This window comes from Hirundo rustica, chromosome 3, assembly GCF_015227805.2.
Source record: "Hirundo rustica isolate bHirRus1 chromosome 3, bHirRus1.pri.v3, whole genome shotgun sequence".
NCBI lineage: Eukaryota > Metazoa > Chordata > Aves > Passeriformes > Hirundinidae > Hirundo > Hirundo rustica.
Genome location: NC_053452.1, coordinates 69,081,176 through 69,099,774, shown reverse-complemented (window position 1 = coordinate 69,099,774; position 18,599 = coordinate 69,081,176). Strand labels below are relative to the sequence as shown.

The 18,599-nt window shown below is 40.5% G+C and overlaps 1 protein-coding gene and 2 long non-coding RNA genes across 5 annotated transcripts in view; 2 read left to right on the top strand and 1 right to left on the bottom strand.

Moving 5' to 3' along the window:
• Window positions 1–18,599, bottom strand: part of LAMA4 (laminin subunit alpha 4) — a 102,413-nt gene that overhangs the window by 57,775 nt on the left and 26,039 nt on the right. For all 3 annotated transcript variants that reach the window (XR_005699880.2, XR_005699881.2, XM_040057859.2), the window contains exons 3-5: window positions 12,314–12,438; window positions 7,810–7,890; window positions 2,839–3,053 (exon numbers count right to left, since the gene is read on the bottom strand). Coding sequence is in view for 1 of the 3 variants with exons in the window: in XM_040057859.2 (XP_039913793.1) it covers window positions 2,839–3,053; window positions 7,810–7,890; window positions 12,314–12,438 (421 nt within the window). In the remaining 2 variants the exon portion in view is untranslated. The remainder of the gene's footprint in view (window positions 1–2,838; window positions 3,054–7,809; window positions 7,891–12,313; window positions 12,439–18,599) is intronic.
• LOC120749910 (uncharacterized) lies at window positions 3,308–5,413 on the top strand. Its single transcript, XR_005699882.2, has 4 exons — window positions 3,308–3,552; window positions 3,880–3,940; window positions 4,224–4,379; window positions 4,855–5,413. It is a non-coding gene; the product is annotated as an uncharacterized LOC120749910 (long non-coding RNA).
• Window positions 10,609–12,778, top strand: LOC120749911 (uncharacterized). Its single transcript, XR_009207715.1, has 3 exons — window positions 10,609–11,124; window positions 11,966–12,095; window positions 12,212–12,778. It is a non-coding gene; the product is annotated as an uncharacterized LOC120749911 (long non-coding RNA).

Here is an 18,599-nt window from a genome sequence, read left to right as displayed (position 1 = left end):
TTATTTCTTTTTTTAAGAAGTGAAAGAAATGTATCTGTTGAAAGTAGAGATTTCTCATTACCCATATCATGGGGACGAGGTTATCGCCAGGTAATAAAGTTAAAAGGTTAAAATTTCGATGAGATTGGTGCTCAAGAAAATAAAATTGTGTCTTCTTATTTAAATGAATACCTGTGAGTGTGCTCTGCAAAATATTATATCAAATTAATTCCAAAAGCAGTCTGGACCATTTTTCAACTACTTGTTTAAGAGATAACACATTTTTAGTAGGGAATTAAGACTTTCAATGATACCATAGTTTGCTGGTGGGGAAAGCTTCTAAACTTACATTTATTTCTGTGGGCAATTTGTGGAGAACTTTCAAGTGGTTTAAAAAAATAAATTTTAAAAGCAGCTGAAAACTACCTCTCACCAATACCCAGATTTTGTCTTCCACTCAAAAAAAAAAAAAATTATATATATATATATTTTTATATATATATATTTTTATATATATATGTGTATATTTAGATTGATAGAGCTGTTTGTTCATTTACTTTGCTTGCCTTTTTTTGTTTTATACACCCTTTGAGATGCCTTATGGAAACCATGTATGCAGATGGTCTTGATCCTTACAATAGTTTTGTTTCTCTATTTTCAGTTTAAAGAAGGTACTTGAATTATTTCAGAATCAATTCTAAGCAATAGCTCCTAATTGTCCCACAAAGCCAAACAAAGGATAAGCTTTTCCTGTGAACTACACAAATAGTTTGAATGTCATGGATGTATTGATGTACTGCAATCTGCACAACACTGTCAAGTGCTGTCAAGTACATTGCGGTGCCTGGAGGAAATGAAGATGAAATGGGATGTGTGTAATTCTCTGAAACAATACTGCAAAATCAGGATTTGCTAGAGTGAACTTCAAGATTGAATTCACTTCTGAAAAGAGAAAAGCTGTATTTCTCACAACACATTCAAGCACCCAAGCACCTTTTTTCTTCAGCAAAGATGAAACACTGCAAGGAAATCTGCTAATGAAGAGAATTACCACGCTGATTTGAAGCCTGTGTGAACAGCCTGCGTAGAGAACTCCTGTGTACCTCCTTAAGGGTGCAAAAAAAGAGACTGTACTGAGGTGATGTAAGTTTGATTTGAGTTTCGAAACAGTGTGTTCAGATATGCCTTCCAAAATCACTAATTGCATAACCTGCCCAGACTCTTGGAATGCCATGCAGCTCTCAGACTTCTGGCAAAATTACTCTTAGGTGCTTGAAGCTTTTGGACATGGGCAGGGCATGATTGCTGCAGTGTGCAGAGTTGAAGTGCTGGGTGTGTTCCTCCTGCCTCATGGAATTCAGGACCCACAGGCTGGATCCTATCTTTCCTTCCTGGACAACTGCAGTTAAGTCATCTCAGGTGAAGTGAATTAGGCAGTGAAGTTTATAAACAAGATTTCCTTTTGCCACCTCAAAATCACAGACATGCTGAATTTCATGAACATCTTGGCTACCTAAATCCAGGCAGGAGGTGAGTTTTGGGGTACACTGTTCCCCACAGCTAATGTCTTTTTAGCTGGTTGGGATACATGGTTTGGCTTATGGGATCACTGTGCATGAGCACCATCTCTTCCTGTTCAGCATGAGTGGAATTCAACCACGTGACTTTGAGATGTGAGTTACATCCTGGAGATGGACACTCAAATTCTAGCTGTCACTGGAATGTAAAACCAGAAAGGACCAGTAGTGGCATCATGGCATCATATGTGGTCCCCTACAAGTGAAGATAACAACACAAAGGGCATTTGATTACACAGCATACTCACAACCTCCCTCCTGTGTGTTCCAAAACACTTTATAATAAGAAAGTACAAAACAAAGTCCAAGTACACAGTGAGTTGCAAGAAGGATCAAGACATTGATAAATCCCTGAGGCCTGTAGCTCTGTACCTGGAGGCCCTGGAGAACTTCTGAGGTCCAAGCTGAGTGTATGCTTCGACTGTCTTACCTTCGAGTCAGGCTGAGGTAGGAATAATCTGTCTCCCTCTTTTGTGTTCTTGTCCTTGAGGGACCCCTGCCAAAGAGTTTGGGAGGGAGTCCCAAGGTCCTTGCTCTGAGCACCTGCATTTTGCCTTTAGCAGTGGCTGTTCTGAAGTGCTTTGAAAGAGGATGTAAACTTCTCTTCCACGGCCAAAGCAAGGATAAGAAGTATGAGGTCAAAGCTCTGTTTGGATTGAACTCCATGTAAATTAGGACAACGTTAGAGGAGACAAAACTTTGTGACCCCTCTGTGCAGGTGTGTTTTGCTGAGGTACTCTGGGTAGCACTTTGAAAGTGCAGTCACCTCTTGTGTGAAAATACAGTAACCAGCATAGACTTGTAAGAAATGCAAACTATATTACCAATGCGGAAAATAGTAGAAAGTGAGTGGGTATTGGGTTAGGACAGGAAGGATGATCCTGTTCCCATAAAAAATACTTTCAAGTCTTTAAGCACCATCAGCCTGAATGGTCATGGTGTGGACCAGCGCAAAGGTGAGGACTTTGCCCAAAGAACACTTAGAGAACCTAATTTAAAACAAGATTCAGGAGAACACAACAGTGCCTCCATTAAACCTGTCCAAGCACTAGAGATGCTGGAGTCTGGGGTCTGAGATTTGCTCATGGGAGGTGTAAAGAGATATTTCTCTGGTTCCTGGGATGACTCAACTGAACAGGCATCTGAATTATCCCATCAGTCGCCTCCCAGAGCCACAGGTATCTGACAAGTGGTTCAGGCATCTCTGATTTCTGGAGATCATCCACAGTCTGTGCTGTGCTGCCTGTTGCTCAGCTCGGCTGTACCAAACTACAGACTGTACCTGTGCAGTTTTTAGCAAATCTGGCGTCCCCATAGTAGCCCGGAGCGCATCGTTCGCACTGGAACCCGCTGGTGTGGTGCAGGCAGTTGCGGCACTGGCCGGTCACTTCATCACAGTCTTCAAAAATCAGATTTGGGTCTGAGTTGCCATTGCAGTCACATTTTTGACAAGTGCTTCCAATTAGCAAAGGGTTCCCATAGTAACCAGGGGCGCACCTGAAAGGAAGAGCAACACCGGCAATGACGAACAATGAAATTCCTATCTGCAACACCTGTTTTTCTCTGACCTTATTTATGTTACCAGGAATTGATCATTGTCTGCAGCTTCTAATGGACAGAGTGCTAATTAGGAGCTTTACTCCTACAGAGGCTATTTTGTGCCCCAATCTCAATCTGTACTGTTATATATTTTCCCCTTCTTCAACAATCCCTGGTATCTCAAGCATACCAGTCTGCATTAATTTATTTTTTGTGCGTGTCTTTAGCAGTGAAATTATTTGCTCCCCATTGTTTTAAAATCTGTGACAGAATTACTTTGGCAGCAAGGCAGATCTACAGTGCTTGTTTTGGTCTCTTTCAGCTCTGTATCTCACCAACTATATTGTGTTATATAGGAAACTGGTATAAGAGACTGCATTTCAGGATGCTGAGACCCAGAGGAAATTCAGACCTTATTTCTATTATGAATGTACATAAAAAGTACTGACCAGGAAAGGTTTGTAGAAATACTTCTATGGTGAGGTATTGGGGTGGTTTCTAGTTTTTGCAGAGCAGAATAGACTCTGACCCAGACTGGATTTTTTTGTTTGATGTTATCCTGTTGGATGAGGGCAAAAGGCTGAGAGCAGTCACCAGGAAGGGAGGATTCCTCTCTTGGTTTGCAGAGTGAGAGAGGGAGGTGGGTACTAGGTACCCCAGAGAAGGCCTGAAAAAGGTTCAAATTTTTTATTATGCATGTCTTGTCATGTCTGGGAAGCATTTCAGTTGAGAAATTTCTTCATGTTAAAATGAGAGACATGTTGATATTACGGTGTTTTTTCAGAGTATAGACACATGGGTGATGTGTAACACTCCTGGATGATCACTCTGCACTAAGCAAAGAGGTAGGAATAGATTTGGTTATTTGTAAAGAGTAAAGTTAAAAATGTTCTGCTGATACCAGGGAATGTGCTTAATCTTACAAGCAAGGGGAGTTTTTGCAAAACAATCATTGACGCAAGAACTAATACTGGGGTGGGCATAGAACACTAATGAGAGTGAATCCCCGAGAAAGGGATTCTCAGGGGGAGCTGGCACGTTGAGAAGCATGGAGAAGTATCTGTGGAAGTATCATCTGGAAGGACAGGGGCAACCCACACTGTTCATGGTGTCACCATGTGGCGGCAGGAGGGCCCATGAAGCAGAAGCCTGGAGCTCAGAGATCATGGACTCAAACCCCAACACTGCAAATAAAGAATTCCTGCTAGGAGGGGAATAACTGGCTGGTGTAACAGTTGCTGGCTGAAGGAATTGGAGAATTGAGTAGCTGCTGCCATGATTTAGGTAAGGAGTGTTTATTGTAGTTCATTCTGTTTCATCACCATGTTTTCCTTGTCTCCCATTCAAAGTCCTGTTTAAGATGCTGGTTTTTCTGTCTGCTGTTGGTAAGCAGGGAAGGTGAGCACTTCAGGCAGTTCAGATTAATTTTCCCAGATTCTGGCTGGATACCTAAACCAAGGTATTTTGTCTTCTAAAATCTGAACAGAGTCAAATTCAGGTTCTGCCACGTCTGAACCATGAAAATGTGGGAGATCTGATAAAAGCTTTGAGTTTTGATCCATTCCTATATTTTCTGTGCTGTGGGTTGTTTTTTTTTTTTTTTTTAAATAAAGAGAGTAGTTTCTTCAACACTTCTTTGTTCATGTTCCAGTCCTGAATCCTCACAGTAGAAACACATAAAATTTTAAGCATCTTAATATAAACCACTTGGCTGCCTCAAATACTGTCAATGAAAAAGGCTCTTTCTTTCCCTTTGCAGCACTGCCAGAGTCTTTGGTGCAGATTTTATCATTTGGATGACCCAGATGTAAGGAATTAAAGTGTGGCTGGGAGTTCTGTGCACACCCTGAAGTGCTATGAATGCAACACTGAATGCAGAGTGTCATTTATGATTACGATTTGGTTGAAACATTCCCTATTCCCATGGGAGTTAGAGCAGGCAGGGACGGGTAAAACTATTACTCAGTCATGCCAGAAGTCTTGTTATGATTTTCTACGATTTCAGTTCTGTTTTCTTTTTTCCTGTAGTTAGGTATTTTCCAAATGCTTATCTGTCTTATGTGGCCATCAGGTTCACAGAGGCCACTGGGTAGGGCTGGGGTCAGACCAGCCTTTTGCTCACTGCTGCTGCCCACATCTACCAACAACAGCGTGCTATCCCCACAAGGCCCGCAATGTCTGTCCTCTCAGCAGGACAAGGGCATTTCCCCCCCTCTTCTTTTCTAAAATATAGTGTTCAGTTCACTTGCCAGGAATGCAGAGGACATTTCCTCCCATCCCCACAGAGGTATTTTACAAGTGCTGCTCTTTATGACCACCTGAGGCACCAGAACAGGCTGCCCAGAGAAGCTGTGGATGCCCCATCACTAAAAGTGTTCAAGGCCAGGCTGGGTGGAGCTCTGAGTAACCTGATCTAGTGGAAGGTGTCCCTGCCCACGGTAGGGAACCAGATAACCTTTAATGTCCTTCCCAATCTGAACTCTTCTATGACTCTATGACTCACTTTTGTTAGCCATAACTTCTCATCTGGAGCAGCTGTTTAAAGCAAAAAGAAACATTTAGAGCTTTAAGTGTGTTACCTTCACTCTCCCCTTCCCTTTACCACTCAGTACATCGCATAGTGCTGAGGCATTTAGCCTCTTTTGAATTGCGGGTAGAATGTGAGGAAAGCAGAAGTCACTGACTGGAAACATACTGCTCCATATCTGCACTATATGGCCTAAAAAGGTTAAGAGGCCTGCAGTAAATGTCTTTGCCTAGATTGTATCAATAAGTGACCCTTTTTTTGCTAAAAAAGAATATTTTCTCTCCCATAATAAAAATGCAAAGTTGTCTTTATTTCATTTTGCAGTCATAGTTGCTTCCTGTAATTATCAATGAGTAATAAAATAACTTCTTCTCTGGCAATACCAGAATATTTTTCAATTTTCCAAGAACATTTTTCAAAATAACATTTCTCATCTATTTGCTTTGGACAGTAAAATGTAAAATTTTTTCAGTTGTTTTTTTAACATTTGTGTATTAACAAAATCTGCATGTCATCAGTTATCACCCTAATGCCTTACTGCTGAAGTCCAGGAGAAAAATTATTAATTACTAAATTTCAATTTGGGAAGCTGGTTTTCTCAGTTCCTAGCAAGGGCCTCTATGAATTCACACCACCTTTTCCTGGCAGTGCTCAGCAGCAGTGTTTGTCAAGTAGGGACTTGCTCTTTAGCAAGTGGGTAGGGGCAAGCAATTCATCATCCAACTTTGAAACACTTTCCAAAGTTTCTGATACAAACGTGAGTATGACCAGGAGCCTACCAGAAGGCAAGTCCTGTTTGTCACTGCTTGCACCTTACCGCAGCAATTAGCCGAGGTCTTAATGTGGTGACCAGGACTGGCTGATTTCTTTCTGTAGCTTTTTCTACACAGCTTTACCTTCCTTGAGACAGATGCACTGTGTCAGGCTGCGTAGTGGCCATTAGAAAGCAAAGCTGATGCTATTTTCTGCTGCTTCTATGCTACTGCTACCCATTTCATAGGATTTGTATTGCTTGTAGTTTGGGTTGACATTTTAATAACCATTCAGGAACCTCAATGACCTTTTAATTGTCTGCATTATCCTTTGTGTATAAACCTGACATTTTGAAAGGACAAAAGAATACAGCCTTGGGCCTGTAAACAAGGGTGGGCTTTTGATTTTTATGCCATCTGCTGTTATTACTCTGGTCATGTGGAGGTAATCGACTGATGTTTTTGCATCATCTGTAAGGAGAAAAGCCTTTACTCATTGTTCATCTTACCTTTTCCATTTTGATCTGTCTTTGCATCTAAAGCATTCCTTTTCTCCCTTCCCTGACAGTTACATTTAGTATAATTTGAATTCCAGGCTTGCCCATTATTGACTGTTGCCTAAAGACTTAAATAATTCATGGGCTTTAAGGGAAAACAAAAGGAGATTTCAGGAAGCCATTGTCTGAGCCATCCTATATCCCTCAGTCTTTGTGTTAGAGCTGTTTTAATTTATTGGATGTTCAAGGACAATTTCTGAATTATAATCAGGCTCCTGACATTCATTGAAACTTCATCCATGTGTGTTCATAAGTGAGAAAGCCTCTCACAGCACATGAATTTATATTTCTGCTGTATAGTTAATTTATTTGTGTCATTTGTTATTTAGGGAATATTTACTGGAAATCGTTTATGGACATAAGGGAAAACTGAAAAGCAACACTGGCCTATAATTGTTTGATTTTATTGAATTATGCCTGTGAAGTGCATTTAAAATGTAACTGAAAAAATCTGCATCTGCTTTAAAATTTTGGCTCTATAGTTTTCTCCCTTGCTTTTGTAGAAGTTATTTGGTACAAACCTGCTACATATTTTAGAGGGGTGAATTGCAAGAGGCATCGATGTGGTGGATATTTTTCACTTCAGTTGCTGTTTCTGATTTGTATTTTGTATTTTTAAGTTGCATTCCTTTAAGGAAGATCACCACATGAAGGTACACAAAGTGCAAGAACTAGATCAAAGTACATCAAATGTAAATGTACTTCTCCACAGCAAATTTTAGTGCTTTTTAGTAGGAACTGGTTGAGATCATTTAGCAGACACAATTCTACCTGATGAAAACAAGTGCATAATATTTCTCCCCAGTATGGGAAGATTCCCTGAAAAATTTCTGGACTTCTGTATTGCTGACCAGCAACCCATCCTATGAGTTTCTTACCTTTCACAGTTGGGTCCTGCATAGTTTTCCTTGCAGACACAGCGCACACTTCCACTTTTTCTGTAACAGGAGACTGCAAAGCTGGAATTTCATTAGGATGTATAGTTAGAATACCAAGCAATGGCAGACACTTGGGAATATTCCCTTTTTACAGTATGGACATTTGTCAGTGTGAACTCTGGCTCTTGGTTGTTCATTGCTGAATGGGTGTTAAGCTCTTTACATAATTTATATTATACTCCTTGTTTAGAGTTTAATTAGCTTAGGAATATATACTACTATATATCTATACTGCCATATAGATATACTACTATCTATAGTAGTATATATACTACTATCTATACTACTTAATGTATAGAACTATGGAGCTATATAAATACAGATGTATATGTATGAAAGTTGTTGTCTTGCAGTGCAGATCAGACACATCTGGAGGTTTTGATGCACACCCTTTAGATAAGGGACTTAAGATAAATGTGTATGTCACGTGAACCTGTCTAATTACTTCCTGTAATTTTCCTGTAAATTTTATCCCAAGGGGTAAAATACTGTTTGTGGAAGAGACTGCAGTGAGCACTTCAAGAACTGAGATTCTGGAATGGGCGCAGCAGTTTCTTATGCAAATCCCATAGTTTTTCCCAAATTCCAGCCTGGAATTTCCTAGTGGTGAAAACTGACCTCAGTAATGCTGTCCTCATTCAGAGCTTACAGTAACCAAGGTGGCTCTACCATCTTTCCAAATAAGCTGGAAAGAATCTGCAGCCTCTTCTGAGACCAACGTGGCAAGTAGTGATGCTGACAGCAGTAATGGCTTGGGCTGCAATTTCTACTGCCGTGATTCTAAATTGTGGATTCCTTTGTTTTCTTATGCTTTCAGGATTTAACAAATGATTGAGTAAATATGAGACCCAAGAAGCAGCAGTAGCCAGATGTGCAAATTGCAAATTTTATATGCATTTCAAACACGGTGATGGACATGGCTTAAATACATTTACAGGAAAAGAAGAGATACAGTCCTAAGATGTTTCTAGTTGGTTTGCAACATGTGCGAATAAATTACTGCCAGCACTGGAATGCAACCAGAGTAGTGAGTGGCAGCAGTTTCCAGCTGCAGGCCCATGGTTGCTACAACACAGCTCCTCAGTCATACAGTGCTGGGCAGCTGTGGCTGGGTTGCATCCATTTCACACAGGACAAAAGACTCAGAGCAATGGGAAAGTGCATGCTCCATGCACTGCTTGTTCCAGGAACAAACAGCGTTGAAAGGTGATGAGAATTCCCACATAATTTCAGTTCCTGCCAGCATTTCTCAGCTGGTTGGACAACCAGAGACAAAAAATTTGTCTGGATCTCTGCTGTCTCAAAACATTTGATATAACCAGACAGAACATAAAATGAGATTATTCTCACAGAATTTACAAATTAAGTGCTGTGTGGCTTTTGCAAGAACATGTTGAGAAAGTCATAATAGTTTGGCAGGCTTCCTCTTCTTTAGCAAAGTCTAATTCCTTCACGTAGTTGCAAAAACCACATTGTGGATCTAAGTTATGAAGTAAGACTGAAATCTTCCTCAAGTTTTATACTCTTTGTGAACTTTTAGGGGGGAAAAAAGGCTTTATAATTCCCTTGGGTTTGAAAATAAGTAACATCTGCTAGACTGTGAAACAACCTCCATCCTCCTTTTTTTGTTCCAAAAAGATGACATTACACTTCATGTGTAATGTCCAAAAGTTACTCCAAAAGTTCCCAGGATAGAAGATATGAAGATAGTCTGGTTAGAAAATCTGCTGAATTCCTGGAAAAAATATCTATCTGGTGAGTCTGTCAGTTTACAGATTCAGTATTCTATTTCCAAAGTAAAACAGAGTGCAAAACAACATCCTTTCAATGTTCTTTTTTAAAGCCATTTAATGCTTCTCTGCTTCTGGTAGAGTTATTATTTTGCCTTACTCTTTATATGTATTAGGATTAATGAAGGAAAATTGAAAAAAAACCCTGACTAATAAAGAACATTTTTTCTTTGAATTTAGTTAAGCCTAATGTTGCTCAATTATTTTTTGCCTGTTCCAGCCCCAGCTGAAGACTGTTTCTGTGGTCAGGTCTCATGCAAGAAGCTGAACAGGCAATTTCTGCATGTTATTTATATAGGGGTATGAAGCAATTTGGGATGGGATATTCCTTTAATTATTACCTTCAGGAGTTTTCTGCGGGAAAACCAAGGAAGCGAAGTGGATTTTTACTGATGTAGTTTCAAAGGGGAGACAACACCATAGAACACAGAATATTCTGAGATGAATAGACCCCTGAGGCTCATTACGTCCAATCCATGTATTGCTGCTAATATTGAGACATCTGCATTCGGGTTTCTTGCAACATTTGTTCTCCCTTCCCAATTCCACGCTGCTGAGTTTTGGGTTTGGGGTTTCCTTCTCTTTAGTGGTTTGAAAGAGGAGAGGCATAATGTCCCCAGCTAAGGAGCATGTTGAAACAGGGAATGCTCCTTGGCCTCTGCTGCAGAGCCTATTGGGCTGTAGGATGAGGCACTCTCTGGGTGAATGCAGACCCAGTCCTCATGCGTCAAATTGAGCTGTAGGGAGCACAGACCAAACCTTACCTGACTGACCTTGCTTGGTACAGCCTGAGGCTCATGTGGTAGTGCCTCAGGCATGTGCAGCCCAGGTTGAGGCTCAGAGAACCTCACCAAAGTGGCTGCTCTGTGCCCAACAGGTTACAAAAACACTTTGCCAAGGAAAAAGCACTGCTTCTGACTGTTGTATTTCTAATTTTTCAGACATTAGAGATGCTACTAAAACTGGAAGAAAGTCTTCTTCATCTGTAAGCTTGGCTCACTCCTAAGCCTTTCTACATGTGAGCAAAGACAGGTTCTTCCACTGTCTCTGAAGAATTTTCTCTGTAATCCAGGCAAAGCTGAAGTTTCTCAGCAACAGCTATTCTTCACCCCAAGGCCCTTCTCACATCTGCAGCTCACTGCAAAAGCCAAGAAGGGATCTGTGGAAATTTGACTAGAGTGATTTTGTTCCTTTGCCAGTTTGAGCCCCGAGAAGCTGAGCAGAATGCAGCTCATCCCACATTAAGGTTGTGTGAGTAATCCTATAGCAACAGCAAACAAATACAGTGAGAATGAAATTCCCTTTGCTGTGAAGTCCTGCTGAAAGCAGAATGGGAAGCAACGCAAGAGGAATACCCAGCTCCCTAAAAACCAGCCTCTTGGCAATAAATTCCTAGCATCTCCCTATGGTGGGATTTGCAGAGATACCTCTCTCCCAGAGCATGAATCTGAGCAAGAGGAAGTTGGTAATTTCTTTCAGCTGCATTACTGACATGTCACTACTTGTTTCAAATCGCTGGTTGTGGCTTGTAATTTTGTACTGTTTTTTTTTTTTTTTTTCCTGAAGGCACAAAGCACACAACATCTGGAGTTCTTTGACTTGGTCTTGGTTTTCTGTCAGGCTGCAGAGTCTTACTGAAAAGCAGCTGGGCATCAGCTGATGGGGCACTGTACCTGTCACAGGGTGTGGGCTCGACATTTCTAAGTCTGAAGGGATTTTAGCTTGCTATCAGTACAAATTGTTTCTGAAGGGAAAGGTTCTCAAGAAAGCTTCTTCTCAAAACAATCTTGGCAAAACAACTATCTCTCCCCAAACAATCTTTCTCTAGGTGGTGTTTTGCTGTTTCTCTAGTTTCACCAATAAGATTAGAGAGGTGTCATTCCTATTCACCAATCATGTTAAATCTGTATCAGAACACCTTATAAAAGGTGGTAAAAATTAAACAACAAAACCTTCTATACTCTTTCCCTTCTGAAAAATACTTAAAGTCTTTCATCTCCTACAGCGACAACAGGGTGCTCCAACACTTTTCTTTGCACTGTTGTACTGTTACAGTGCTAACTAGATCTAACTGCTGTAGATTCAGGGGACTGCAAAGCCATGCTTTTTTTTTTTTTTTTTTTTTTTTTTTTTTTTTTTTTTTTTTTTTGTGTGTGTGTGTGTTTGGTTTTACCCTTCAGGTAAAACCTGGGTTGAGGTAAAATCCTGACACAGATTGAACTTTCTGTCTGTCTTGTTGTTGTTTTTGTGTTTGTTTGTTTGTTTGTTTGTTTTGTTTTGTTTTGTTTTTTTCCTGTCTGTCTCAGCCACATAAATCTCTGATGCCATCTTTCCTGAGAATTGTTCTTCAAGGGAGTTTTAAAAGCAACCAGGCAACTGAATTATCTCTTCTACATAAGAGGGTGAACTTGAATTTGCTCATTCTCCTCTCTCTTGGTAAGTATTGGTATGAGCATTTAAAGATGTTTTGCACTTCTAAATGAAATACTGTTTTACGTGGTTATAAACATGAGCAGCTGGTAGTCCTCTTATTTTCCCCTGTGTTTGTCAAGGGCAGCAGCCTTTGTCTCCTCTATTCAGGAAGGGATGCTGACCACACCTTGGGAAGGGCCAAAACCAACCCAAATCAAGAGAAGCAAAGACTCTTCACATACTTGGCCAGTGCTGGCAGGGGGCAGGGGCAGGGCTGGCAGAACGTGGGCACTCCGCTGACAGCGTCACCAATGAAGCCATCCGGACACTGCTCGCAGTGCTGTCCTGTTGTGTTTCTCTGGCAGTCCTGCAGTGGAAAGAGACACAACAGTGAAAGATAAACAGAGGTGCTGCCTGATTCAGAGATATTTTAGCTGAAGACTTGGCCAAGCAGAAGATGCCAGACCTTGACCTTTCAAGGTGTTGACAGATTCAGGCAAATAAGCTAACACACCTGCAAATAAAAATACTATAAACAATTACAATGACCAGCAGCAAGGATTGGCAAGGTGTAGTACAAGACAAAACAGACATATGAGGCTGGCAGGTGCTGGAGCAGAAATGTCAGAGCTACTCAGGTGTAGCTGCCAGCCCTGTTTTGAACTGCATGTGCCAGAAGGGAAAATTCCTTTTAATGACTCCAAAACTAAAAAAAAAAACAACAGCCAAAAAACCACAAAAAACCCCCACCTGGTATCTGCTGGTAAATACTATCAACAGACTTGGGCCAAGACACAAGATTCAGCAAGACTGCTGCTGTGACTTGATGCTGGAAAAGAGCATTGGGAGCTGTCTCACCAAGCTACTTTAGAAGAGTAGGAAGGATGCAGAAAGGGTTCCCACTCTTGCAATTGTGCAAAGAATTTTGCAGTGTCCCTGAACCAGAACTCCCCAGTTTGTATGGACACAGTACAGATGTGAGCAGCTATGCTAAGCTTGAGACATCAAGGAGGCAGATCCATGGCAGATGGGTGGAGAACTACTCTATCAGCATGTATTTGCCGTAGGTTTGGGCTAGCTTCCTTGAGTCTTTCCTCTTCTGAGCTATGATACTATGGATCATGGAAAGTGCAGAATGAAAGATGCGATTTCCATCCCTAGGAAGATGACAATGGCTATAATAAAGAAGAAGACCTCTGAGTACATGAATAAGCATCAACTGATGCAGGAACTCCTGCTTCACTATCTGTTGCATAATGGTGCAAATAAGCAAGGGTATGAAGGGGAATCAGGATGTAACCTATCTAGACTCCCACAAATGCCAACCAAGTTGCCAGGATACTTAAAAATAAAGGTTTTTTGCAAACTGAAAGCTGACAGGGTAGGAAATTAGAGTAGGATATAATAGTGACTTTTAAGCATGGAAAGAGTCACTGTTCAGGTCACCTAAGCCTTGGTGCTGATATGAGTTTTGTTCAGTATTCACCTGTGTCTTACAGAGACAGAAAATGTAGGGCTGCTCAGCTTGAACAAAGGCAGGAGGGTGTATTTGGGTTACATATAATTCAAAAGTATGTAAACAAGCTGAATGCAATACAAGAGTTCACCCAAATTCTGAAACACAATAGTTCACCCAAATTCTGCAATACAAGAACTGAGGGGCACTGACTTAAAATGGTGCTTCCATACACAAAACATAGGCTTCAGCTACTTGTTGCCAGAAGTCAAGAGTACTTTCAGGGACAAAAAGGGATTCTTTAGATGAATTAATGGGCAAAAAAAAAAATTGCAAGTGAATATTATAAATATCCATTACTATTATATAAATATCCATGTATTAATTTATAAATAAATTTATAAATGGATATTCCAAGGACTTAGGAGGTATGTACCCTGTGACAAACTCTAATACAGCATTTGTGGGTTATGATGGAGTACAAAGCAGAGACTTCAGAAATGGCCAGTCTAGGTTCTCTCCTAGCCTAGACCTCACTGCCTCTGCTGGAGATCATACATGGGCTGCAGAGACCTTCCGTCGGGTCCTGTATGGCACCTCTTGTGCTACCTGGCCCAAGAGTTAGGAACTGACAGGGAAGCTGTGTGTGGGATTTCAGGAGTTCTCCAAATGCTAGGGAGCTCCCTAGCCTGGGGCAAGGGGCACTTGGGCATCTCTGTGGCTGGAACTTCTTCAACAGCACTGGGGTGGGATGGGTGAGCTCAGCTAACCAACTGTTCACTGGCAGTAGCCCCTGCAGATTTGAAACTCATTTTCTTCTCCAAACATGGTGTGTTCTTTGAAGAAATGAGTATGAGAAGAGATGAATGTGATTAGGGAGGACATTTAATGAAAATAAATAGTCAAGCTTCACTTGCCCAAGCATTCCTGGATTAGTTTTGTACCCACATGCTGTGACTTTGATTTAGTGGCAGAACTTTATCCTGGCAACATTAATGTTTTTGGTTTTGCTTGTGAAAACACATCTGATTTTTTTTTTTAACCAAATTTTCCTACTTTAATTCCACAAAGGATCCCCAACTAGGACTCAGCATTTACAGGCTCAGATTTTTTTGATTATAGAAGACTTTGCTTGTCTTGCTTGCTGCATACTTTATCGCCATAGAGAACCCATTGCCCAGAAATTATTTTTTGTACAAGGCTGTCATTTGGCCAGAGAACTCTACAGCAAGTAGAATTTGATGAGAAAAAGGAAGAAAAGTAATTTTTTATTCCATGGATCTTTAAATAGATTAACCATTTGTAGTTTTAGAGCTAAAGGTGGTTTTCCTTAGTTATATTTGCTTTATGGAATAAAATATTTTGTGTGTGGAAATCCTGAAGGTTATTTTAATTAAGAGCCTTTGAAATGAGAGAATACTAGGAGGAAGTTTGAATAGGAGGAAGGGGAGGAGGAGGAAAGAAGTGGACTAATCACAGGGTACGTGGTGAGAGTCAGAAGGCTAATAGAAGGTTAATACAGAGTTAAAAATATTTTGCATTTGTCATTATCCAATGAAAAAGTGATGTTAATGCACCACTAGAGAGGCAGGAGAGTGTGGGCACTGAGCACTTGAAGTGCTTGAGCCACCCTGTGTCTGAAGCACTGGCAGAGGCCTCGGGTGTTTGATTGTAGCCTTCACTGTATTTGATAATTCACTTCCCTTGTTTGTCCTCAGCTCTCCAAACAACACATGGGCATTAACAGAGTAAATCTGCTTCTGGTTTCCAAAGCTCAAATACAACTGCAATGAACAGATGAGGACAGCAAATCTTGCTCTCTGAATCTGCAATTTTTCACCTTCTAAACTGAAGGGAAGTGAAAAAAGGCTCTCTTACCCAGACACCCCGTTATCTGAGTGAACTTTTGTGTTTTTTCTCTGGTTAGTGATTATGCAAAAGTTACTTTATCTTATTTGTCCAGACAGAACTTCTGTGGGTATTTAGAACCATATTTTTACGGTGATAGAAAAAGTGGCCTTATATTTTATGTTCCATTATTTTGCAACTCCAACTAAACTGCTGAGTGCATTAAGCCCCAGAGACATCTCTGCAGGCAGGGAGAACACCCCCCCTGCAGCTCATGGGTGATTCTCAGCATTGGGTGACACTGGCATGGTAATTTGAGAAAAGAGTTTTGCTTCTCAGTGGATCATTTTGAATGGATTATTGATAGCAGCCTGGCTTCTAAAGGCTTCTGTATGAGTCTTGTCTGATGAGAGAGTGGCTGGATTGTATTGCCTGTGTAAGAAAATGTCTTATCTGGTCCTACTACTCTGCTCTGGCACTCCCACTGAGTGCCAACAATCAGTGTGAGCATTTTTACATGGCTCTTACTGTAACTATTTGTGCGCACACAAAAAGAACATGAAATGGTGCTGTGAGTGGGTGTTGGGGGTGTGTGGTGTTACTTGGAAATGATTGTCAGTGCTGAGCTCCTAGACCCAATAGACTGGACAGTAAAGCTGGAGTTGCTCTTCTGAGAACAAGAATACTTCATGTGATGCAGTTCTTCTCAGTAGATACATTTGTGCAGAAATAATAATGAAAAGTTTGTCGATTCTCTTTGGGCAATAGTACTAGGACAAGTTTCCCAGCACAAGACAAACATGCTTGTGTAAATTAACATAAATGAAAAACAAAGGCATGAGTCTGCCCCAGCTTCATTTAGAAAAATGAACTTGCAAGAATAGAGTTCATTCTGATGGTCTTCAAAGGCACCATCTTAACTAAATCTGCCATTTATGCAGTTTTAGGGAAATTATTTGATCTGAGGGATAACAAAGTGCAATTTAGGCAGTCTGGACCTTCTCCACAGGAAACAGGTAGCAGATTGGTTTTCTGTGTACCCTCTAAAGTTAGACAGGACCTTCCACAGTGTTGCAGAATAGCTGTTAGACACCTAACAGCTATTGGATGGCATGGAGACACTCCAGGGGCAATTAAAATTTGATACTCAGCCCTGCCTCCGCTGAAGTTAGTACAACAGCAAAAGCCTACTAAAAGCACAAATACACCTCCCCCCCCGATAACAGGGTCTTAAATATTATCTTTGAAATCTGAAAGGAACCTCAATCCTTGACAATTTTATTCCTTTGGAGAGGAAAACAGTCATTATTGGAATGTATCTGTTTGTTTAGCTTTTTTCTCCCTTATTACTTTTCCTTCTGAGAGACAGTCTTTTAACAACAGTTAATGCAGAAGATTGTACAAGGATAAATAAATTATATTGGTAAAGAGATGCAGGTGGCTTACATGGCTGTGCAGTCCTTTTATTTTATTTAGATTTAGACTTCCCCTCATATATGTGCTCGTATCTGAGGTTACAGAACTGCATAGCATTGCCCATGCCAGCATACCAGAATTTGTTGCTATCCTAAAATAACAATACTAAAAAAAAAAAAAAAAGAAAAAAAGAAAAAAAGAAAAAAAAATGCAGCATAGTGACTTGAAAGCCAAGAGTTTTACATGTTTTATCTTTTCCATCTATGAGGTTTAGGGTTTCAAGCTTTCTCTCTCCAGCCATTGTGGGTGAGATGCAATGTTTTCAGAATTTTATATGGAAAAAGGAGATGAGACACTTCAGGAAAAATTACTTTATGTTTACTTTAAGTAAAGACACCTGTCTAAGGTAAAAAAAAAAAAAAGAAAAAGAAAAAAAAAAAGAATAACTACAAACCCATTTCCTGATGTGGTTTGGGTCAAAACACACCCTCCGTGTCAAAGTTCTGATTTGTAGACCTTGTCCTGTAGTGAAGTGGGAGATGTTGCCTTGCCAAACGTACCTGGCCTGCTACTTTCTCAACCCACCACTTGTGGTAGCTAGCTGTGACAAATGTGGTTGAGCAGGTGGGAGAGCAGCAGCAGCCCCTCCTTGCAGTCCTGGCCTGAGTCCTTTGTGCCCCTTACACCAGCTGTTCAGGAGAGGAAACAGAGTGGTCACATATGGGTGACCACTGTTTCGTGTTTTCAACAGAAAATTGGGTAGGACAACAAATACTAAGTTTAAACATATCTAAGAGGGAGGGAAATATCTATACCTGAGAAAATGTGTTGACTAACACCAATGTTTTTGACAATTACTGAGTTCTAATACTGCATTCTGGTTAGATTGTCAAACATATGTCACCAATTCTGTATAGATATCTGCAGCACATCTTTACAGAAAGAAGCAGTGAGCTATAAGCAGCAAGGCTCTTTGTGGAAGGCAGAAATACCTAACGAGCTGGGGAGTTTTGCTAGCTCCCTACTGCTATTTGCTCATGCTTGATGGATGGTTGTAGACCTACTGGCAATTCTCCAGACCAGCCTTGGCAACCATGTGGAACATATTATACTCTTGGGCAGAACTGCTTAATCTGTTCCAACCTTTCCACTCAGCTGTAAACCCGAATGCTTAAACACAAATCACTTACACGACAATATGCTCTATTGTAAAAAATTCCATAAAAGGCTGGAAAAGATACCAGTGGATTTATCCTCTCCACTTTTAGGATCATTTGGTCTTCCTTGTTCCAGAATGGTCACATTTATTTATTTGCCTATTTATCAAGTTATTTATTTTTATCCTTGTGAGTATGTGGATGCTGTATATAAAGACCAATCAAATACATGAACTGAAATATTAACAAAACATGTAGAGATTTTTAGGGAGACAACAAGAAATTTACCTTCGCTTTCTGCTATAATGCTTTCTCCAGAGTTACTTTGGTTCTGTGTTTTCATGCATCAAGGAAGATCTAATCTCCATTAACAGTAGACATCTCATGTAAGACACTGATGACTCAGTCTAACAAAAATTTTGCCTGGATAAACAGCTTGGTATTTTTAAAGAACTTTCAACCTTTCAGTTGATTTTGTTGTGTTCATTTGGAATCATTGCCATAATATATCGCAGTCACCTCAAGCAACTTGCTTCCCTAGACTGTGCAATCAACTTTTTAAGTATGGTAAAGCCCTGTGAATTGTACCACTTTCACAACCTGATGCAGGTGGGACTGTTCATTGCTCTAGAAAAGCTGTTTCACCTCCGT